This window comes from Haliaeetus albicilla, chromosome 2 (genome assembly GCF_947461875.1).
Source record: "Haliaeetus albicilla chromosome 2, bHalAlb1.1, whole genome shotgun sequence".
Lineage (NCBI taxonomy): Eukaryota > Metazoa > Chordata > Aves > Accipitriformes > Accipitridae > Haliaeetus > Haliaeetus albicilla.
The window spans coordinates 77,260,614-77,284,706 of record NC_091484.1 but is presented as its reverse complement, the minus strand read 5'-3'; the positions used below and the strand labels follow the sequence as shown (position 1 = coordinate 77,284,706).

Here is a 24,093-nt window from a genome sequence, read left to right as displayed (position 1 = left end):
CGGGTAGCAGGAAGGTTTTTGTCACTAAGTCAAGATGAGCACGATCAAACATAATTTCTGCTGTGCAGTGCTGACACAACTTCTGTCTGCTTATCCCTCCTGGGCCAGTAGCAATTCAGTCACTGCCTAAGCGATATCCCTGCTCAGTCTTCTGGCCACGTAAGTATCTTGAATATTGAAGAGCTGGAAGAGTAAAAGAGGGGGGCAAAGGCTGGAGTCTCTAGTGCTTTCAAAGGATGGCTGTCTTGGGCTAACAAATCCCCACGCAGCTAGATTTTAGCCAGCTCCTCAAAAGAACTTGTGAAACAAGCAAACAGATTATGACACCCTAAGATCCCTAACAGGTTTGCCTCTGCCTACTAATAAAGTGCAGCTGCTGTTAACAGAGTGTAACAGCAATGGTGCACAGGCCTTTGCCACTCACAGGGAGAAGAATGCTGGCTTCAGCAGCAGCACAGCTGCCTCAAACACACCTGGAGTACAGATGCAGCAACTGCCGAGTAGTCGGTGCTACCTGCTGCATTGTGGACTTGCATGTAGGAGGGTCACCACCTTCCTAACGAAGGTCTAAAAATGGGAGGAAAAAGCCTACCAGACAACACATCTATTTCTTTTGGTGGTGCTGGCAAACAGAGAGATGTTCCTTTTAAAGTGAAAAAGACCAAAATCCCCCACACTACAGGAAATGGGCAAACAACATCCTGCATGGATGAAAGAAGTATTTGGAATTAAGCTGATCTATTGCTGTTCCCCAGAATCCCAAATACATTTTTCCCCTAAAGCAGGATATTTCATTTCACCAACAGGAAGAATCCAAAGCAGCAACCCTCAGTGGGGATGAAATCAGATTGTGAAACAAGGTAGATCTGCACCAGCATGATGAAATGTTTTGATGAGTAGAAGCTGTCAGCAACAGCAGAACATCAATGGTTATCCACTGCACATGGTGGATAAGCCTAACCCTAATTGCTTAAAAATAGCAACAACTTGATTACACTCGGATAATGTCACCATGTGAAGATTTGTGAATTCAGGGTTCCCATGTTCAGTAACAGATTTATTTATTTGCGCTTTTTACTCTGCTGTTTTTTCAGATGAACGTCCTGGGAGAAGACAGTTTGCGGTGTGTTACTGCCGCAACGCCTGCAATGAGGCACAGGTATCCTTCCAGAGACAGAGCTTCCTGACTTTTTCCTATGCCTGGCACCACCAGAAGGAAGGAAGAAGATAATCTACTTTGAATCCCAGTTCATCTTCAGCAGCAGCTCTTAATCAAAAAAAAGGAATCCCATCTGTCACCTGGGACGCGCAACGGTACAGAGTTCCTCTCGAAGCACCAGCACAAGGACTCGGCTAGAGAGCTTAAGTTTTATTTCAACCAATGGCTTCCAGAAGAGCCTGGTAAGAGTCCTTCACGCTCGACTTGCGTGTCCAAAACCTCACCGTTCCCCACCCCCCTTGGCTCCTGGGTGGGCTCCGGTGCGTCTCCCACAGCCTCGGCTGGACGACTGCTCCCCGCCGAGACGGCACCCACCGCCCACACACCCTGACCTCCCAGCCCTTCCACAACGCGCCTGGGGCTCATCTTCAGGCCGAGCCTACGGCCCCGACCCTGCGTGACGGCCGCCCGCGGTCCGCTCTGCGGCGGGCCGCGGCAGGCCTCAGGGCCGCGGCCCCGGCCCGGAGGGAGCCCCCAGGGAATCACCACAGCCCGCAGCCTGGCTCTAGCCACCACCGACAGACCAAGGCCCAAGCCCGGCCCTCCGGGGCCTGACCGCCACCCCCACGCCATTCCCCTCACCCGGGGTGAGGTGAGTACGTGGAGCGGGATGGCGGCTCCTCTAACGGGCCCCGAACCGGCCTCCGCCGTCCCGGCGTGCCCCGCGCCGTTGACACTCTACCCGCCGTCTCGGTGGGCGGAAGGGGGCGGGGCGGGGCGTGTTGTGGTGTTGCCGCCGCCGCCGCCGACGAGAGCGGCCTGGGGGAAGGTGAGCGGCGGAGGGGTCCCGGGGGTGGAAGGGGCTTTTCCTCTCCTCTTCCTCCTCAGTCCCCTTCTGGGTCCCCGGGGAGATGGGGGTGGCGGGGCGGGGTTGAGTCCTGCCGCTCTGGGGTGTGTGTGGTGTTTGAGGGAGCCTGGAGGGGGGAGAGATGGGCCCTGAGGGGGTGAGCTGGGGTAATGTGAGGCTGTGGGGTCCGCTGGCAGGGGAGTAAGGTTTGGGGTGGTTGAAGGAGGGTGTGGGGAGGGGGTGAGGGGAGTTGGGGTCTTGGGGGATGTGGGGATGGGGTGGGGGTGAGCAAGGGGTGATGTGTGTGTTGGCGGTCGGGATCCTGGGGTAGGGATGTAGGATTTGGGGGTTCCTTGGGGTGCTTGAGGGGTGTAGGGGGAGGAGGACTTGGGACACTGAGGAGGGCTTGCGTTGGGCTGGGAATGTCTTGAGGTGAGCTGGGATAACGTGAAGGTTTGGGACCTGTGGGATGGGAGTAAGATTTGGGGGTGTCTGGGTGCTTGAGAGGTGTATGGGGAGGCTTGTCAGTACGAAAGAGTGCCCTGGTGAGGGCGGTGGCTTTCAAGGTGTCTGGGTTTATTGAAGAGTGTGGGAGGGAGGTGCTTTGGGGGGTTTGGGGACTCTTAATGTGGGGGAGGAGAGGGGTGAATAGAGTTTGGGTGTGTGTAATGTGGTGAGTGGAACAGGATGGATATGGGATGGGTCCTTGGGTATGTGGGCTGGTGAAGGTACAGAGGTGAGCTAGTGGGCTTTAGGAGGCTTCAGGGTACAGGTTGGTGGGGGTGGGTCCGTATTCAGGAGCAGATAAAGGTGGCTGATGTTTCTGAGAGATTAAGGTAGGGGAAGAGCTTCAGAGCCTTACAGAGTTGTTATGGTGTGGTTTGGGCAAGCGTTAGGAGGACTGTTGATTGAGGTAGTGCGGTTAATGGGGGAGCTGAATGTTGGTGTTTGAGTTTTGTATAACAGGTGTTGTTCCTGGTAATTCATAGGAGTATGTGTAGACAGCAGATTTGTGATGGTAAGGGTTTTCTACCTGCTTCCCTTTGGGGATAAGAATAAAGCATGTAGGGTTTATAGGAGCTTATAGGCTCTTGATATCCACAAATTCGCTTTTAAAAGTTGAGATAGCATCATGCTTTCAAATCGTTTTTATTCACTGCTAAACCTGGAGCGTGGGTCTTGTTCGCTGTAGGTCTGTGACATCTGTAGTTTGGTCAGCACTGAGGGAGAGCAGTTGGGAAGAAGCAGATGGATACTCTTATTGCAGTCTTAGAAGATGAGAAATGTAACAGCATTTCAGATTTGCTTTTTTGTATATATGAGAAGAGGATAAAATCCATCTCCTGATCCTGCAGAAAAGTAGTAACTCTCCCTCATGAACCATATCTCAATTTCTTTTCTCTTCTTGTTGGTTGAGACTGAAACCAGCACTTGAGCTGCAGCTTTATTAAATGTTTTGTGTTTGATTGAGTCAGCCTGCATCTCTTTCGTATTCTGTCATCCAACCTGTAGCTGTCTGTGAGTCCTTCTGAAGCTTACCCACCTGAGGAAAGATGCATTAGGTGCCATAGTTAATGACCATGTATCAAGCTATCACGTGTCCAAAAAACTTCACAGACTGCTTCAGGAGCCTCCTGGACCATGGTAACATTCCCTAAAGCTTTCTGCTCTTCCTTCAGTAGGAAGATCAGAACTTAACGGAATAGTTGGATGTTGTTGGATGTTGACACCGTCCCATGTGCCACCTCTAGAAAGAAGGGAAATGTGATGCTCAACAGGGAGAGATGACGAATGCTTGAGAGAGATCCTGGTAGCAAGACATTCCTTGTTAGTGTTATGCCATTCTGAGAAGGAAACTTTCTGCTTTTGATGGTTAGATAAAATAATTTCTTAAATTTCTTAAAGAACAGTATTTGTAAAATAATTCCGTTCATGAATTATGTACTGGTTTGCATTTGTTTTCATAGCCTTTTGAGTTTCTTCTTTCTGTTTTCTAAGTACAGACAATAAAGTAGGAGGTTGTCTAGCATTTGGAGGTGTGGCGCTTGTGAATTGGGACTGATCTTCTTATATGGAGGAGCTTGCATAACAGTATAGTGAAGTGAAGAAGTCTGATTAAGGCTGCCTCAATAATCCCTACCTAGTCACTAGAGAGAGTTGGCTGCTACTTAGGAAGCAAGGGATGGAGGAGCTGATCTTCAGATAACTTCTTAGATGCCTACTGTGAAAATACCCTGAAGAGCCTTGTTTGTCATAAAACTGGTAAATATGTACTGTTTATGTAAGTCTTACACTAAACAGTTTTCTTCTGAAGTGTTAGATGTACAGGTGCTTCAAATAATGAAAAAAAACCCCTTTGTTTACCTAAGTCATAAATTATAACTTGTTCTTCTGAAACAATTACTTGAAATATTTCTCAAGGTTTTTTTGCCTGCTTGTCAGGCCAGCCATTTTACTGGCACTGTGATATTATTAATTCTGAACACAGCAAGATTTGATATCTGCTTAATCAAAAGACACAAGTACATTGTCAAAGTTCAGGACCTGAGTTCAAAGGCCTGCCACGTAAAGTCAGTTGCAGAAACTTTGGGCTGCTAATCATATGCAAATAGAAAGAGACTGGAGGAGGAAAGGGTAGGTCAATCTGAAATAGTAGGATCATGGATTCACTTGGTTATGTGCACACCTTGATCAGTCCAGTAAGTTGTGATAGTATGTGTTCACTTACAGGTGATGTGATAAAATTGGCTTGCAAGTAATTAAACTTTGAAAGGAATTGGCATTAGTAACTGTTACTTGCCATGGGCGCAAAGCGCCTTCCGATGTACAAGTAACAAGAGGCTTGTGAAAAAAACAAAAAGAAAACCCAAAGCCTCGCTGAGGTGCAGTGCCAGAGTAGGTGGGCTGGGGGAATGTGGAAAAGGAAAGGAGAGGGCTAGATAAGTCTGAGTGATAGGTGTTTGGTGATAAGAGTTATGTAGAAGACAGGTGAAACAGTTGCATGAATTTATTTTTAGGCTTTGCTCTCTTCTGCAGGGTGATGTTGGCTCTTGCCTTTTTTAGCTAAGCCTATGCTACATTTCAAATAAATAAATGCCTGAAATATGAAAAACTTGTATTTTTTTTTTTAACTCCTCAGAAGTCTTTGCAGGTACTGTTCTCAAATCTCACACCTTTTTGCTTTGTTCAGGAGTAGGTTGTTACCTGTGCACCATGTAATTGGGAGCTCTATAAGAAGCAGAACCAATGAACACATTTCCAGTTGTTTTGCCCTGAGGTTGTGCTCACCTGCTCTCTGTTAAGATTTGAGTCACTGCATCAGCCTTTCTCTCTGTTCCTTTTATACACATTTACCTATTTTCACAAAACCAAAAGGTACATAAGTTATCTATCCCACTTGCACTTACAGCTTGGTTGTATAAGCCTTATTTCCTTAGGCAGCAAACCTAAAAATTCACAGGCAGGTAGATTTAAAAAAAATAAATCAAGCCTTTTGGATTAATACAGCAATGATAGTCTGATAGTACTTTACAGCAGGTGTATTCTCCAAGGAGGGAGCATTGGCTCATTTTTCCAGTGAAGTCTAGCATTTAATTTGGAAGTCTGCCTGATGGTGACTGATACCAGATCTTTCACAGGAGAAAAGAGAATCACTCTGATGGGCAGCTGATACTTGGTGAAAGCCTTATGCCCTGAAGCATGAAGGTTTGTATGTCTTGGAAGTTGTATACCTTTATATGTGGAGTTGGTTAACTATAGGCGATGATATCCCTAGTGATGAATTTATATATTTTTTTAAAATCTTAAACTCTTGCTGTTAGTGGCATAGTGAGTTGAATAATTTCATAGGCTGAGTACATTTTAGAAAATGTCTTTGGTTTCTAAGTTTAGCACCTTTCCATTTTCCTGGTCACCTTCTGGCTGTTTCTGAAAGGTAAATGAGAGTGTTCAATGTATTGCGGCTGCGGTGTTTGTCAAGTGGGATATTTTGGACTTATACTTCATCAGCATTCCCAATCATTGACCATAAAACTGTGCTCTTCTGAGCAACTGTACTTAAAAGTTGACTGTGTTAAAGTTAATATTTCTGAGTTGGCAATTTTCTTTTTTGTTTTCATTTCACTTTTATGCTAAAGTTTAAGCAGCTTTCTGCACTGTTTCTTTCATGGCTACTCGAACAACGCATTGAAGATTGATGTGACATTTCAAGTTGACATGTAATAATCTTGATTATTGTTGAAAGCCTTTTTGATGCATGCTGAAAGGAAGTTAGTGAGCTTAGTTTGATGTTACTGGAGAAGAAGTTTGACTACTGGAGAAGAACTGTGAGAGGGATACTGGAAAAAAATTAACATCTAATTCTTGTTTAATCTCCATTTTAAAAGTTCAAAATAACACTTTTCGAGTGATGTGTAATCTATAGTTTTAATTTCCTTTTCTAAGGAAACAAGTTACTTGCAATTATGCTTTCTGGCAATTCCTCTGACAATTGTTAGTCGCTTTAATGTGCTGGTAAACTGCAGCCACCTTGGACAAAGGGATAGTTCCTACAAGTTATGTGGAAGTGATTCCTGTGGAGCCGAAACGAGACTCTCTTAGTGCCACTTGTGGTAAGAACTCAACCCTTATTACACATTAGAGCAGCTCTACAGGCAAGAGGGTTTATGAATGCCCGAATTAGAAGAGGCTTTGCTCTCTTACCTTCTTAGATAGGAGAAACACTTGGTGATGAGACACGTTTCAAAGAAACTTTGAGCATCGTAATGAATTGTTTGATACAGGGTTGTTTAAAGCAGTCATTCCCTTTATCAGAAGTTTGAGTTCACACTACATTTTTTTTTTTTTCCTAATGTTTCATTTAGGTAGTTTGCCTGAAGCAGAGTAAATGCTTTTTTTTTTTTTTTTTTTTGACTCACTTGTGATAATCACTTAAAGTCTGCTGATACAGAGCTGCTCTTTCACAGGAAGCTAGGATGACTTAACAGTGATTGGGGCATCAGAAACGTTTTGCATATCATTTCATAGTGTCTTTGAATGCATCTAGGAATTGATATATTGGATTAAAAAAAAAGTTTTTTGTTTTCATTTAGGCATAATACTTTCTAGGTTATGTGTACCCACTGCACAGGAGATTTTACCTTGTAAATATTTATATACATAAAGGTCATTAGTTAGTCTTCTAAAATGTTCATTATGGTTATCTTTCAGAGATTATGTGAGCTGCTGCATTAGTCTTCTAACATCTTGCACTGAGTACTCATGGTATGTCTGAAGGACAGATCTCCTGTGTGTTCTGAATGTACCAGGTAAATCCCAACAATAACTTTTCATGGGAGATTGTGACCTGTTGAAGAGTAAGAAGTCAAGAGAGGGCAACTTTTATTCTATATTTAGTCCTAGTTGGCTCTGTAAAATGAGCCTGACAGGCTGTAGCCTAAAATTTATTTTTGTATTTGTGTGTTATAGTAGAAAATCAGATAACTGCAACACTAATGCAACTATTTGCAACACAAGTGAAGATGCAGTGTGCCAGTGGGACTTAGCCAGTTTCTGTACATACCTTTAAAACTTTGCTCAGCATTTCTGATGCTTGAGGTAAAGCAGAAGGAGGGAAAATAGTGATATTTTTCAGGTAGATAATTCCCCTGTCAAATCCCCTGCCTCACCTTTTTGTCTGAGAGGCAAAAAATGGATGCAGCCGTGACCTTTGAGAACAGTTTGATTGCCTTTCAATGGCAGTGGTGTTACAAGAGGTACTCTTCAGCAGCATTGGTGAATAAAGTCTTACCTTGACGTAATTCTGGCTAGCATATTGGATTGTAAGTAACTAATGCTACATCCATTAACCTAATTTAATATTTCATTTTCAGGTTGTCCTCATGAGTACTCCAGTGGAGAATGTCCATGATCTTCTTTGCCTGTGTGGTGCGGGTGAGGGATGGACTTCCCCTCTCAGCCTCCACAGATTTTCATTTCAACCAGGACTTTCTGGAGTGCAGAAAGAGATTAAAGGCTTTGTCCTCAATTCTGGCGCAGTATCCAAGTCGAGGCACGGCAAAAGGACGTGACCTTAGCATACAGTAAGTCCCTTCTTTTGCTTGTTTGTTTTTTTACTTTAATTTTTGAAATGGTTGTCCTGGGGATTAGTTGAACTTTAAGGATTAGGTATGTTCTATAGCACCTAACTGAACTCTGAAATCCCAGCATGCATGTCTAGTTTGTAACCTCCAAGCAGTATTTTGAAACCTTATTTCTCAGCACCACAGGCACACAGCTCGCACCCAGTTTAGTTTAGTAAGCATATGTTAAGAATTGCTTATTTTAGTTGTCACTTTTTGTAGCAAATGCTTTCTGCTTGATGGGCAGTACTTGTTACTATTGGCAATTGGAGTATCTTGGACTTCTACAAACACCTTCTAAGACGGCATCCTAGTGCCTAAGAATTACTTAGTTTAGTCTAAACCCCAAATCCTTTTCTTCAGGGATAGTCAGGTCTTGCTGATGCCTTCTTTCGGGCCCCTACAGTTCTGATCTGGCTTGCACAGAACTGCCCTGACTCCCTCCTATGTACTGCCCACTCCATTTTCTGAATACCACCAGGGTTCAAGTCTCTAGAAGCTCTGGCTGATGGGTGTGTCTTGAGGAGGCTTGAAGCATACTGACAATAGCCAGTATGGAGAAATTGTAAATCTTTGCTTTTATTTATTGGAGAAGGATGTGCTTGTCTTTATTTTAAGAAATTAAGGTTTCATTTGGAGATGAGAATTTTCATTTACTATTCATTCTAGTTTAGTTCTAAAAATGAGTTTTAGCTTGTGATTGCATTTCTGGCTAGCAGAAGTAAGAAAACTTAGAGACCCTGAGCTAAAACTAAGTATCCTTTTTTGGGGGAGAGATTGGAGAAAGAAGATCCATGAACTTGCACTGACTCAATTGGAAAAGCAGAGATTAGCATTTTAATTCCTTTTCCCTCAGAGTGCCCTTTAATGCTAACATGTTCTGCTGCTTTTAATCTTCTGTAGTCTCTACAGAAGTAGCTATGCATCTGACTCTGAAATGAGAAGAGTGCAAACAGATATGTGGCAAAAAGGCTATAAATTATTGACAACTGGGAAAAGGTAGTTTTTACGCAGGCATGGTGTTGTTCCTCAGCTGTGAGCTGGGGACAAAAGTAATTTAGGGAATGTACCCAGTGTAACTAGGCTGTAACAGAGCTAATCAAAACCATAAATCCCAAGTACGTAGTACAATGAATAAATAAAAATGTGATAAAATAGAAACCACAAGTATTTCTATATAAGAGGGATGAAATATATAAATAGTAGAAAAGAGAAAATACAGAGAGAGTAATTTTTCAGCTTCAAAACATTGGTTTTATACTGAAATATTGCTAACAAATGGCTAACCTGCAAGGGAGGATTTCCTTGGTCTTCTTTCAGAGATAATTACAAATCCGTAGTTATGGTGGGGATTGTGGAAGTTTAGTTATCTACATTATGAGTGCTGACATCTGAACTTGGTGCCCTGACTCCCATTTTATTTAATGAAGCCTAGATGAGAGTGATCTCTCTCATCCTTAAGTACACACCTACATTTTGGTCAGATGAGTGCCCTGTTAAGTTTCCTGGAAGTTTTTGTCCATCTGTAAGGAGAAACTTCTGCATAAATATGACTTCAGTGTTAGAGGGACCCCTTTTGGAGTAGAATTTTTATCGTGCTGTTTCTGACACAAGCTTGTCTTTATTACAGATGGCTTAGCAGTAACAGTGTTTGAATATCTTGGTTTGTGCAAGTTAACAGATATCTCTTGCTGTTAACATGAAGTTGTCATATTCAAGGGGAGGAAGGAATATATTTATTTGCTTACTGATGAATGAGCTTGCTTGTTTTTACTTTTGTTTGTGGAAAGCCACTGTGTTTTCTTTCAAAATCATCTTGCCTGTGATGTTTTCTGGCCATCTCTTTAGCATGATGTGAAGCCAGCCTGGGAAAATAATGTCAATTTTCACTGATGTAGCAATTTAATAAAATCTGTGTTGTGATCTTTAGTGTGCTAAGGCATACTGAATGAGGTAAGAATAAGTGTTAGATCTACAGGGGCTGCAGGACTATGACAGCAGTGTGAACAATATATTTTTTGCAGTCTGCTCTTTCAGTGCAGCCTGTACATTTTGTTTTGACAGAAAGCACAGTTTACTTCTCATGTTCAGTATGACTCTTTTACCTTTTAATGTTGATGTTACATTTTTTCTTTTTCTGTTTCAGTTTCCTTTCTTCTGGGGATATTGCCTGCATGGCAATCTGTTCCAGCAATTACTCAACCATCATGGCGTTTTGCTTCTTGGAAGAGCTTCAGTGGGAATTTGCTGCTTCCTACGATACAACAAGCATCAGTTTAGCTTCCAGACCATATGCTTTTCTTGAATTTGGTTTGTAACTTTTGTTCTCTAATAGTAAGAATTCTTTGTCTGCTACTTTTATGATGTTAAACAATGTCTTCTGGCCAAAGCCTGACCATAAAAGTGTATCTCTGTGTGTGCCTTTGCATGTATGTGTAGGAGGAGATCTTGTAACTGCATTAAACTATTAGATTATTGGTTTTGCAGTTCCTGAGAGTCCCTGTAATAGATGAACAAAATGCTATGGTGATTAATAAACAAGCAGAAAAGAAAAAGAAATCCACATCTCGAACACTTTCTAACTTAATTAAAAAAATACCTGACAAGTGGAGACAGATGGGTACAGGAAAAAAGGGAGACAGAATAGATTATTATGGGCAGCTTTACTTCTGGCATGACTTAGATTCACATAATACTTCATAATCATGCCTACTGTTTCTTTTTTAACCTGATATAAATGGTTTTCTTGCCAAGTAGCAGCTGCTATACTGAACCTTGCACCTTTGAAAAACACAATTCCCTTGCAATGAGAAGCTGTTTTCTGGGAAAGGATAAGATATGGCAGTGGGTTAACACACTTCTATCCAGATTTTGGTAACAGTGTTAAGCCCATGCTTAAAAGATTGAGAAATCCACAAGGAAAGTGTATTATAGAGCCATCTTGTATTTTGGGTGGATTCCCTGCAGGGCACATTCCAGTCATGATGTAATTTTATGCTGAGATCCAAATGACTCCTTTTTTTTTAACTTGAGTAGGAATTTGGGAATTTCTAGCCTCTTTTAATTGCATAAGGCTCTTTTTTAAAAGAAAAAATGCTTTTTTTTTTTTTAAATTTTACTATTATACAGTATTTTGTTAATGAGTCTACCTAGTGTTGATGTGTGGTGTTTTGTTTGTTTGTTTGTTTTTCTCCCTCCTGTGTTTGCACCTAAGATGTACTTGTTTCCTAAGATCTTAGCCTTTCCCTGGTAGTTACAGATAATTACAGCAGGCTGACTTAAGGTAATATACAGGATTTTTCACTAAGGAATGCTTATGGCACTGTGTATTCTAGCACAACATAAAGTCCTCCTGTGTGGTCTCAAAACTCAGGCTTAAGCTATTACACATTTATCACATCCACAGTACTAGCTGTGGTCAACCTATGCAAGTCTGCTAGTGTAACAATATCTTAAGGATACTGATTTTACTCATAGGATATCTTAGCAAAATAAATGTTTCTGCATTTTATTTTCCTAAGCATTTGAAATAGCTTGAATTTGCCAATATCTTTGCACAATTAAATAGGAAGTAGCAGTATCCACAGTGAGGTACTTCATTCCGGAGGTGTGAGTAATTCATACTTGGACAAATTCTCTACTTAGTCTCAGAGCAACTCCTGTCAAACTAGCAGCCACATTTGTGGAAAGGGATTTGCTTGCAAATGGTATTAAGTTTAAAGTGTGAGAGATGAAGCAGGGTGATCTGTACGTAGATCTGTGGCTTGGATGTTGGTGGAATCACTGTGGAATTGCCTCTGCCAGTCAGAATTGCTTCATGACTCAAATATATGCTGAATTATTTTATCTCCGTGCTGGAAAAAAAATAATCATTGACAGTGTTAAAACACAATGGTAGTTCATGGGTAGTTTAAGATATGTGTTACATCAACCCTGGAATATGAAAGCTTGTTTTCAGTCCACTGGTAGGCAGTATGTTGAGATTTAAAGTGTCCAGAAGAGAGTGGGTGCGATATAAAATACCTAGGAGAGGTATTTTTTGTTCCCTAACCAGTGGTGGAATTTTACACCTGAAACTAATAAGAAATGAAGGAAGAAAAGAAAAGCAATCAGAAAAGAATGCCATGATTTGATTAATAATTATCTAAGGCACTTAACTTTTGCAGAGCTGATTGAAGCATGTTTTTATATTGTTTCAGATAATGTTATTCAGAAAGTGAAATGCCATTTTAACTGTGCAAGTGGCTCTCAAATGAAGGCCAACTGGGAGAAGATTGAGGAGGAGCTGAAGTTCCGGCCCCCGGTTCAGCTGAAACTGGAGGATACAGAGCTGATGAATGGGATAACAAATGGTGGGCATGCAGGTGTTCATGTGGAGGTTGGTAAGTTACTACTACGCACAGGTGACAGTAGACTTCCTGAACCTAACTTTGCAAATGACAGAAAAACATGTAACAGCAGTGGCTCCCTTTGTACTGAGAAATATATGTATCGTGTATGAAACCCAAGAAAAAAGTCTGCCTTTCTAGCATAGTAAACAACATATGGTCTTTAGATTATAGCAGGTATGCATCAGAGCCTTTAAGGACTTGTGGTAGTGTCTTTTTTCCCAGCCTTAGATCAGGTTCTCTGTATGGACAATTGGTTGTAAATGGACTTGGCATTTTCCATGTTAAATTCTCATGCTTTTAAAGTAGTTCTTTTGTCATAGAAAATTTAACAAACAAGCTCAACTAATTCATTGCTTGTTGCAAACTCTAAGAGAAGATATGTAATTACAGTCTGAATGAGTTGCTTCAGCCTTGAGGAAAGAGAAGATGAGAAGAATATGAGCTTGGGGGTAAATCTCTTATTCCCAGACTGTCTATTTTGGGTTGTTCTCCCCTCTTTGCTTTCTCCTTTTACCTTATTCTTTAAAATGTAATGCATTTGACTAAAATTCTGAAAGAGGATATGTACATCTGTATAAACAACACAAAAGGGACCTTTTTGTAATGAATACTGACGTTTTACCTGCTTTTACAAGTACTAACCTCTACTTATTTATTGTAAAATGGGTATCTTCTTATTTTTGTTTCAGTTGCATAGTCAAAGTCCTGCCTATTTCCTCTACGAAATGAAATCATAAAATCATAGAATCATTTAGGTTGGAAAAGACCCTTAAGATCATCAAGTCCAACTGTAAACCTAACACTGCAAGTCCACCACTAAACCATGTCCCTATTTTAATCCTGTTAGCATGGTGGTTTAAGTGCAGCTGGAGTGCCATGAACTTGTATTTCCTCTTTTTTTTGTTGTTCTTGGCTTACGAAGCACTAATAAAATTAAGTTCCAGTTGCTCAGTCTTATTGTTTCTGATGAATGAGCTGGAATCTAATTTGACATAGGTATTTTATGTTAAAATATAGAGGGGCAGTGGCCAGGAGGAAGAAAAGATAGAATTGAAAACATTTTATTTGCCAGTCAGATTTGTGAGTGCTCCTCAGAAATGTGCTTGAAGGTTAAATATTTTCATGATGTGGCAGGGGTTGGAAATTCTTTGCACCAATGTGTACAGTTTCAGTGCCAGTAAATGTTTGCAAGCTAGTCTGTGTCCACAGATCAGAAATACATATTCAGTTCCCCCATATTCTTAATTGCTTTCTTCTACTTTCCATCTGGCTTTGTATTTCTTGCTGTTCTCTCTGGTCTAACCCAAATAGTCTTACAGATTGTTCTGCCTTTATTTTAAGGATCATGTTTATGATCATCTGTTCCCTCAGCTGGAGTCAGCTTTCCTGGCTTATGTCTGTCTCCTCTCATCATTACCTACCAGCCCTACTTTGCTCCTCTAAGTTTAGCTGTGTGGATAGCGTTTGTTCCTGTATGAATGTTATTTATTTTATGGCTCTGCTATGTAGGAGACTTTTTGAGCATACATTGAAGTGTTATGGTTGCAGGAGAGCAGAATTTAATTGCAGCTATATTCTATAGTGAAGATAGATCAATCATTGGATTGATCAAAACGTCAGTCTCCCTATGTGGTTGTCACTGGTTCCTGTCTCCTTCTGAGCTGTGTGATCACATCCCCTGACTCTTCTTTTTAGTGTGAAAGGAGTCTGAAAAGTCAGGGCAGTTTTGTTAGTATATATGGGAACAAGAGCTTTTTTTTTTTCTTATATTTTTCATTCTTTCTTCTGTTTGTTCCTTCCTTTGTTAACTAAACACAGCCCAATTCTTGCTATAAAGATGCTAGCATTGTATCCTTGACCAACATCTACACAACCTCAGCTGTTGTTGCAAAAGCCTCACCTTGTGTCTCAATATGGGCACAGCTGATAAAGCTCTGGAGGACAGTGGGCCATGTATACAGAAGAAATATGAAGAGGGAGAGTTTTCACATCAGAATTGGCTCTATGAAGTAGAAGAACAACTTGTGCTGTTCATCTAGTAAGCGTGCTGTTAAATTATGCAGCATCATGCACCCCTTGATGACTGTTCTTCGTCTTTTGTAGGCTCGTGGGGAGTCCTTCACAGAGTCCTTTTTAAGGTGTTTTTTGAAGATAGCTCTCATCTCTGTCTTTTGTGTGCTTGTATTTTATTTTAAAGTGTTTGAGTCTGATTTCGTTTTTCACTCCTGGTGCTGTCTTTATCTGGAGCTCTGAATATGTGACTCATTGTCAAACCGTTGTTGTGCTATGCCTTGAAGAGACAGAATGGAGCGTGATACAGGCATTCATGTCAGTCTCTGGTTAAATAGCCAGAGGCCTCTGCTCAGAAAATCTTTTATAGGCAGAAGTTTCAATTTCTTCATTGTGTGAGGGTGTTTTCACAGAATTGTTCTGTATATGTTCAAACCTGCAGATGCATTTTTCCTGGGTGCTAGATAATCCACAGTCCCCAGAACATCTTCTGTATGGTTCTTGTACTCTGAAGTGCACAACTTTTTTACTTGGAAGTCGAATCAGTTTGAAACTCAATTAGCATTTAATTGTGCTTGTGCAAAATTGTGCCATCTTGGACTAAGCGTGCTTGTTCTCTCTTGTTCCTTTATTTAATGTAACAAGCAATTCTAGTATGAAATTTTGTTTATAAAAATATGATTGAATTCACACAAGGAAGTGTAATAATTTTTCCCTAGCACTACCCATCTCACTTGTTCTGTGCAATTTCAGTTTGTGAATTAAACCTCAGAATGATACAGCAGAAATAAAGCTCCACAGCAAACAAATTAAAGATCGGTTTCAGAGAATCTGAACCCCGAGTAACTGGATATTGTAATCTCCCCTGCATCTGTGGTAGCAATTCCTTTTATCCTACTGGACAAAAAAATATGTAACTTTTACATAATATTCCATGCTGCAGAAGCAACATATTGAAACTTGCATTGTTCTTCCCTGGGGACTGGAAACTCTTGACATACGTAGTTTGCAAGATCCTGTACATTGAATGACACTTGTGTTTGATAATTTTTCTTTGTTTGAGAGGCACTGTGTGCCTCTGAAGTAAACCTTAGAAACTGAGAAAGAAGAAACAGTAGTCTTTATTAGGAAATTTCCATGAGAGAGAGACATAGCTGCAATATTATATAATTTATCAAAAATAATAGGAAACTGAATACTTAGGTCAGTGAATGAAAAAACATGCTGGTACAGTTTCTGTTCAGTGCAGTGTTTGGACTTTATATTTCCTTGTATAGCAAAAAAGCAAAATTGCCTTTGAATGATAGGGTTACTTGCACCATTTATTTACATGAACACATGTATGACAATAATATACAGTAATGCCACATAATGTGACATATATCAAATGGAGTTAATGCAGTTCCTTTTGCAGCAGCTTTGGAGATGAAATTATGGAGGTACGAGTGCATGCCAAAAACTAATTACACAGACACTTATAAAAGATACTTTATATCCCTATATTAATTTGGCAGCAGACTTTTTTACATCCATCTATCAAAATCTCTCTTGAAGGAGAAGATGCAAGTGTTTTCCTATCTTAAACCATGCAGTACTGCAATATTTTAAGCTGTTATGGTGTTTCATCTGTCACTGAAATGAAGCCAGAGACAATGTCTGCTGTGTTGCGTAGTTTATCTACAGCAGTCAGGAGCTGGCTACATCTGGACAGGAGGCACAAGATCTTGAGAGCTGGGGAAAATTCTTGAGGGCTCCTTCATTCTCTCCTGTATCTTATGGATGTTGGTGCAGGAGAGGATCTGGATTTAGTATCTCAGCTGCAAATTTCCCTTCTTATTGTTACGCTGACACTGTTCTACTTGTGGTGATCCAAGGGCAGGGATGAAATGTAGGTGAGTATCTAGGTGTGGTATCTATTGTTGGGCTAGCTAGTATAGCTAGGGGAAAAAAATAGGTGAGCTTTTGGACAACTGAAACCCTGTATTAGAAGCGGCAGATTCCAAAGTTAAATACACATTTGTAATAATTGCTTTGACCTTAATTAGGTATGTATCATTTAAACCATCCTGAAGAAATGGTATTTGGGGGTGTGGATGTTTAGTAGTAGTAGTGGAGAAGGTGAGAAAGGAAGGAGACAGATAATTCGCTACGTGTGAAACATGGGCAGGTTGGGAGAAAGGGAATTGTAAAGCACTGTAAAATGTGGCTCAAAGGCCAAAAACTATAGCATCTAGTTGAATTCCTAGGCCCCTGTTTTGATCGTGGTTTTTTTGTCAGAGGTAAGAGCAGCAGTTCTGGTACAGACGTTTCCCCGCTGTGACTGGGTAGTATCGTCCTGACAACTCCTTCAACAACTATTCTAGCAGCAGAGCATCAAAGACCTTGGCTCCTACAGTTGTATTCTGGCAACTGCTTCATTAGGGCACCAAATGCTGTATGGAAACTGCAGGTGAAACTAAATTGCTGTATACCAGACAACCCTCAAACTGTCAGTGGGAAGAAATACATAATTACCAATTGAGGAAGAGATGAATTACTGTTTTGCTTTTGTGGGTGTCAGGAATCTAAGCTCTTTCTCAGGCCTTTGGGTGCTTAAAGCCTCTAGCTTTTCTACTGACCTGTGAAGAGTGTTAAGTATGCTAATCTGCTTTAATAAACAGTTGAAAAGTGTCTGCGTGTACCATAAAAGACGACATTAATGCCAAATAGCTCAAAGACAAATTCTATTGCTTAATCTGTTTAAAAAATACTCTAGAGCTCTTGCTGATTTCTAGATGTCTGCAGAACTGAACAGTGTAATGCAACAAAAAAAAAAAAGGTTTTTCTATTCATAATTGGTCTTCTCTGGAGCAAACATGAAAGGTTTTGAAAATGTTTAAAACCCGCATAAGCTAATTTGAGTCATTTTATGTTAGAAGATTCAAAGTAGTAGTGCAAACTTTCACTAATGTAAGTTTTGGGGTTTTTTTTGTTGTTGTTTTGTTTTTGTTTTAAGTCCCTACTTACAGAATGCAGCGTGTGACTCCCCTGGGGATTCTATCCCTTGTTCTGAACATCATGTGTGGAGCTTTGAATCTCATTCGAGGAGTTCATCTAGCAGAGTATTCATTTCAGGTAAGCCTGATTGAATTGAAACCTGTAAATGAGTCAAAGGGAGAGAGTTATTTGGGTAACTAGATTAAGGGTGGCTGTTCTGCTTCTTAGTAGAGCATACGTCTTTCCACAAGAAGTGTTTGTTCATCCAGGGAATGTACCATTGATTGCTCACCTGCTAGACTTCATGTGTTTTGTTGTATATTGCAGCACATTGCATTTTATTCTTTTCTAGGGAGATTAAGAATTGGAGAAATATTTTAGTCTTGCCAGGCTGACTGAATTCTTTTTTTTTCCATTCTTGTATTTTGTTCTAGGTGCTTTTGTGTACATTTTTTTTAAACAAATGTGAAACTGTAAACAACTTTTCAAAAGGGAAAAAAAAGTGTCCTGATTATGTGGTGGCACCATTTTATTTAGCAGGAATTGTCACATAAGCCTCAGTTCTTGGTATCTTGTTCAATCATATTGATCTTGCTGTTTAATACTGTTACAGTCAATCAACATAAACTAGGATGAGAGGTACTTGACGAAATATCGTGTTCTGAAATATCAAGCAGTACTTGCTAAAAACTGCATCTGACGTAGTTCTTTGTCACTTCTTTTAATCCAAACAGGAGGACCATGAAGGAATTGGAAATGTGATAGCTTTTTTTCTACCTTTTCTAGCCTGTGTTTTTCAGGTATGTTAAGTGTAAATAAAATGCTTTCTGATTATTTTTATATTACAATATACAAGACAAAATAATTTTCAGCTAAGAGGAGGAACGGTTTGGTTTTTAGTATCCTATCTAGGTGATTTCACTGAGGTATTCCGGTGAAGTGGCGCAAATACAGTTAAAGGCACAATTTAACCCCTGGCAAATTGCAGTTGCAAGCTTTTTCAGTGCTTTCATGTTTTGACATGCTAGATGGGGCTGAGTGTGATAAATAAGTGCTAGCCCAAAGATGGTTTGTTTCCCAAAGGGATAGACACAGTGTCTTTCTGACCGGGGCAGACTTAGTGATGGGCTTTTGTAGCATAACCACCTTGAAAGACTAAGCAAGTATAGGATAGCCACATTATTGAAAATGTTCTAATTTACAGGAAAAATTACATTTAATTCTTGAGACAAATGTAGTTCCTGACTTCCTTAGATTTTTTTTTTTTTTCCTAATGGATTATTTTCTCTGACGTCCTTATGCAGAAGAGTTTGAATGAGGAAAGTATTGTATACTCTAAATGGGTTCTTCTTGAAAGGTTCCTAAAATGCCTAAAACAGTGGCCCACAACCTTTAACTTGAGGGCAATATGTTGTTTGCAGAATCTTCAATTTTTAGCCTACCATCGCGGGAAGCTGCTGTAGTTGGGTTACTAGTTGACAGAAGGAATAAAATAATGCCTGCATTGTATTCATTGCTTAGTACTGTTGCATTTGGGTAATGGTTTGGGGACCACTGTCTGAAGACTTCTATTTATCTATGGTATTTAAAACTTGAAGAGAGGCTATTTATTGTATCGTAATAGATACAACTTAGTGTCTTTCAGCCTTCTTACACCTCTGTTCACAGCAGAGCTTTAAGATAGAGATACTAATTTGGATCTAAATACTTGATGCAAGTCATTCTTCACAAAGAAAGGCCCTGTCCTGCTTTTTTCCAGTTACTACCTGAAGCTAGAGAAGCTAAATAAAGAACAATTCTCTCTTATCCTTTTGACCTATAGCAGTCGTCTTCACAAAATGCTTGTGCATAAATTGAGCTCAAATGTGAAGTGCTTTCTACATACTGATCTCTACTTGTGTCATCAGCACAGTTGGAAACTGTGACCTTAAGTGAGAAAGCATGATCTGTTACTGCCTGAGTTAAAAAAGTAACTCTTCTGCCAGCACTTTGTGAGTTTTTAGTTTTTTCCTGTATGGGTTGTTGCTCTTCACACATGCTTAGCAAATGGGGTTCCACCTGTTCTTGAATTTAAAAAGAAAAAGAGCCCAAAACCCCAGCTAAACCTCTTAACAGAAATGATGGTCTTTCTACCAAGTCAAGTCTAGAGAATGAAGTCCTTTACTTATCCCAAGAACAAATACGGCAGAAGCAGATTGGGTTTACTGTTTTCCCGCTTGAACCTTTGTCTTGCAAAAGTCATAGGTGGTTTTTTGAAAGCTGGCTCAGCTTTTGGGCTCCTTTTAATCCAGGCTGAGACAGGCAGGAGGGATGCCAGTTGTGCTGACAGACTTCGTTTGATATCTGTGCTTACCCAGTAGGGTCTGGGTTGAGGCAACCACTCTGGCTATTCGTGGAGGACCTTTCAACATAGGAGTTGAAGGGAAGCTTTGAGCTTCGTAGTGATCACTGCAGTGACAGGCACATCCAAGCAGCATAGATGTGCCAGCAATTCCCAGTTATGTCTCTTGTCTATATGTCCATAGTTTAATGCTAACACTGTCCCTCTGGTCCTTTTGTAGTGTTACTTGTACCTCTTCTACAGCTCAGCAAGGAAGGTGAAGACGTTTGTACTCTTTTTCTCCGTTTGTTTATGCAACATTTACTTGTACGGATTACGGAACCTCTGGCAAATAGCCTTTCACATAGGAGTGGCATCTCTTTCTTCTTATCAGATACTGACAAGGCAACTTATGGAGAAACAGCCTGACTGTGGAGTATGAAAAAGACTTTGGGATTGCTACTCTATTTTTACAACTTTTTTTGTATTGAACTGGCCAAAAATAGCTTGGAGTATTTTTAAAGATTTGTGACAAGGTTATTGCAAGGAGGATATTTCAAAGCAGCTTGAAATAAAGTAGGATACAGTAATCGTGTCAAACATACAGTGAGGAATGGACCTGTATTTAACATGGCATGTGGTAATTGTGCATGGTAGATCTTGTCAGGTGTGATCAACAGATGGAGGTTCTCCTTACCATAAACAGGCTTTTACTCCTTGACTAATACCATCTAGACAGCATTTTGCCATTTGTCTTACTGGCTTTGTAACAGTTTGGCAGATCAATGTCTCGCCCTGCCAATGCTTCCGAAAATATTAAAATTGTATAGTAAAATGAAGATAAAATGGTGGATAGCATTTTTGTCTATAGAATTTGTGAAGCGTTAAGATTCTTGGTAAATGTGAGTAAAAGAGTCATTTGCCGTCATTAGATGAGTTCAATATCAGTGGGAAAAATTGTTAGGATGAGCTTCAGGGTAATTTTTCTAGGTTTTGAAGGAAAGGAATAGGCTGTGGCTCTTTTAAAAACCATAAAGGCTATAAATATCTCCTGGCTAAACAGTGCATCATAGTTAAGTATATGCTCATTGGCTAATTGCAAATACGCTTGGGGCAGCATAAAATAAACCAAGTGAATGTAAGTGATCTTTCAGCTCAAGTAGCCTTTATTCCCTTGGTTGAGGTCACTCTTAGTATAAGGGTAATTCCATGTTTGCTTGGTCTGTATGGATAATAAATCTTCCAAGCCTACTTATGACAGGCCACTGACTCCTTCACCTTTTAAAAAAATGTATAGCTGGTGAGTAGGAAGCTATTTCCAGTAATGGAAAGCAAGAGCAGGTTCTCTTTATTATATAAAACACCTTTAGTTAATGGTGTTGAATTCTTACACTAAGATGAATTAATGAGTGTGCACTTTTGAATATAGTACTTAAGAGCTGAAATTCATAACCTCTGCTGCACTAGGTATTCTTGTATGTGATGTACTGAAGTGCATATGGGCATTTTAGAACATAGATGAATAATTTAAGCTGTCTGTTTAAAAAAATGCATAGCATTTTGATGCAGCTGTCCTTGAAGGGTTATAGAGACTCAAACTGAGAAGATGTAGAGAACTGTAGGTGTGTTATTGTGGAAGTGTGGTCCTAGATTTTCTTCATTTTTTTCTTGGGAAACTGTTTTCTGGTCGCCCCATTTCTTCCACCAAACGTCTCTCACCAAAGATTTATTTTCCTCTCACATGGTCTCTACTTCTAGTGGTTGCAAAGAGATTAGCGTGATGCAGAGTTGCCTTCCTGAGTTTGCAGAAATGCTTAGCAAAATTACTTCCTTGCATCTCAGTGAATTTTCCTGAAATCTTGTGGTGTAAACACTTACGAGTATCAGCGGACTACTAGACCAGAAACCTGTGTACCTTGGAAGCACTTTTTTGCAGCTGACTGCGACAATGGCATCGATAGGCAGCCCTTCACAGCCTGAACAGTTTCTAGGACATCAAGAGACTTGGTGCCAGAGTAGTAAAACGTAGGTATTTCTCTTCCATCCCATGTTAGCCCATTTACTGTAATAATAACATAATTAATTCCTTTAAACTGTATGGAATACTCTAGTAGGAGTGATGGAGGAATATTCTAGCCAGCCAGTTAACAGCTAGAGCTGTGTGTCATAAGGGAATACTATTCTGTTACAAGGGAGTGGATTAAAGTTGTTTGTCTGTCATTACCCCAGTTTTCTGCCAGAGTGTAAGTGGAGAAATGAAGCCAGAATTCAACCATTGTCTTTAAGACACCCAGATGACCCTACAGATGTGGGGGATACTGACAAGCTTTAAGTTTCCATGCTGTTCAGTCCCAGTTTTACTTGGTGATATGACCCAACTCCCAGCTCCTACCCTTTTACCCTCCATCAGGTTAAAGAGTCGAAAAGAGCTTTACTGGTTCTCCATAGGCTTGGATAAAGCTAGCCTGCTATAGCATAAGGCACGTAGAGCATTTATAACTGGGGCATGGGTCCAGTGAACCGTTACCTGCTTTTTATTCCTTATCCTTGTATTGAGGTGACTGGAAGAAACTGTAATGTTCTTGATGGTTCCTGAGCATCTGATTGTTTGCTTTATCATAAAACAAATACATCCCCATGCCAGCTGATGTTAGCAACAGCTCTGCAATAAGAGTGGTAGAACAAGGTGTTTAGATAGCTTGTGTAATTAACATAATTACAGTGGATGAAGATTAAATTTAGCTTTTGTTTAATATTTTCTTTTTCCTGAAAATGTTTCAGTAAAATCAAACAAAACCACTTGGTTCAGTTCCGCCTTCGTGTAAATTTTTTTTTTTGCTTGATGGATTAGATGGAGGATGCGACTAGATCTTTCCTACTAAATGAACGAAGCTCTGGTTTGCTGGTAGTCTTAATCCCTTTGCAGCCTTTTTTTTTTTTCCCTGTAATATTTGTAAACCATATTAAGGAATCTGCATGGATTAATGTAGTGCGTTAGTATCTGCGCACTTTATCGGTTTGGACTGTGATTCTGGGATGAGGCAGAGCATGCATAGTTTGACCTATTTTTATTTTTTATCTTTAATGTTAGTATTTAGAATGGCTCCTATATCTGTATGGTATTTATACAGATAAACATTTTCTTCTGGAGAAACAGCAAGAGGAATAGAATAGTTTACATTGATCTCAGTGCTTTAAGATTTAATAAAAGACAATGACTTGCAGTTTGAGTACATGAAATCTGACTCATAATGTGGGATTATGCCTGTATTGAATCAAATCCCCAGACAGGAATCCATCCCTCTTTGTTTGACTTTAAACTGTTTAATGTAGTTTGAATTGCATCTCCTTAATTCTGTCAGTTTTCAAGATAAGTCTTTTGGAAACTCTTCTCCTCACCCAGCATCTCAGCGTAAGAAAATTGGCAAAGAATAAACTTCATTAATTTAAAGATTTGCAGTGCTTAGTCACTTTATGAAACTGATAATTTTCTGTGGGTTTGGTTTGGGGTTTTTTTTTTTGGTTTTGTTTTTTTTCTTTCTCCCAAAGACCTGTTAAGTTTGTAGAAGGTGGGCTGGTACCTTTTTAGACATTTTTGCACTGTATTAATAATTGAACCTGTGTAAATGTGTATAAAATCATTTTGCATGTTTATGTATATATGTACATATATCTAATAAATGGCTTTTTTTTGTAATGGTTGTCTTCATTCATAGTTTTGAAATAGCTGAGCATATTAGAAACAAGGTAGATTAGCCATTTCACTTTCATATGAATCTTTAGTGTTTCATGTGGCAGTGTTCCAAATATTTTAAAAATAAACTCAGTTGTTCTCTTTAACAAATAGCTTCAAAATCAGAGTGATTTCAAATGCTGTTGTAGTGCATGCTGGATTGTATGTGGTCTCTTATAGAAGGAAATACCTGTATGAACTCAGGGTGGCTTTCTCTGAGATGGTGTGCTCTCTGATACCTAATCTACCTGGGTGCACACTGGCTTTTTCTGTTCAGGGGGAATTAGGTACAATTTTTATTCAGTCATCTACAAACTGAAGAGTGACTGATTCATCAGTTGAACTATATTTATGTATTTATAAATATGTAGATAGAAACTTGCTTATCAAAGCAACAGATTGTAGTAGGCTGTGATACAATCTTTGTAGCTTTAACAGTCTTGCTCTTTACTTTCAGAGACCATGTTACATGGCTTTTCCTGAAAAACTTGCATTTTGGAGTGGTGAAGTATGTGAAGTAAGATGTACCGTGGTCCCA

The 24,093-nt window shown here is 39.9% G+C and overlaps 1 protein-coding gene across 3 annotated transcripts; it reads left to right on the top strand.

Annotated features, from left to right (window-relative positions):
• Positions 1-1,895: 1,895 nt before the first annotated feature.
• Positions 1,896-23,519, top strand: SEC22C (SEC22 homolog C, vesicle trafficking protein). Of its 3 annotated transcripts, XM_009928690.2 has the most exons (9): positions 2,423-4,268; positions 5,645-5,711; positions 7,215-7,312; positions 7,877-8,086; positions 10,272-10,435; positions 12,325-12,507; positions 17,522-17,640; positions 18,237-18,302; positions 20,064-23,519. In XM_009928690.2, the coding sequence occupies exons 4-9, from the start codon at positions 7,905-7,907 to the stop codon at positions 20,262-20,264; spliced, it is 915 nt and encodes a 304-aa protein (XP_009926992.1). In that variant the 5' UTR covers positions 2,423-4,268; positions 5,645-5,711; positions 7,215-7,312; positions 7,877-7,904; the 3' UTR covers positions 20,265-23,519. The 3 variants fall into 3 exon arrangements, with proteins under 3 accessions (XP_069634412.1, XP_009926992.1, XP_069634413.1); XM_069778311.1 differs by lacking the exons at positions 2,423-4,268; positions 5,645-5,711 and adding an exon at positions 1,896-1,988; XM_069778312.1 differs by lacking the exon at positions 5,645-5,711.
• The last annotated feature ends 574 nt before the right edge of the window (positions 23,520-24,093 follow it).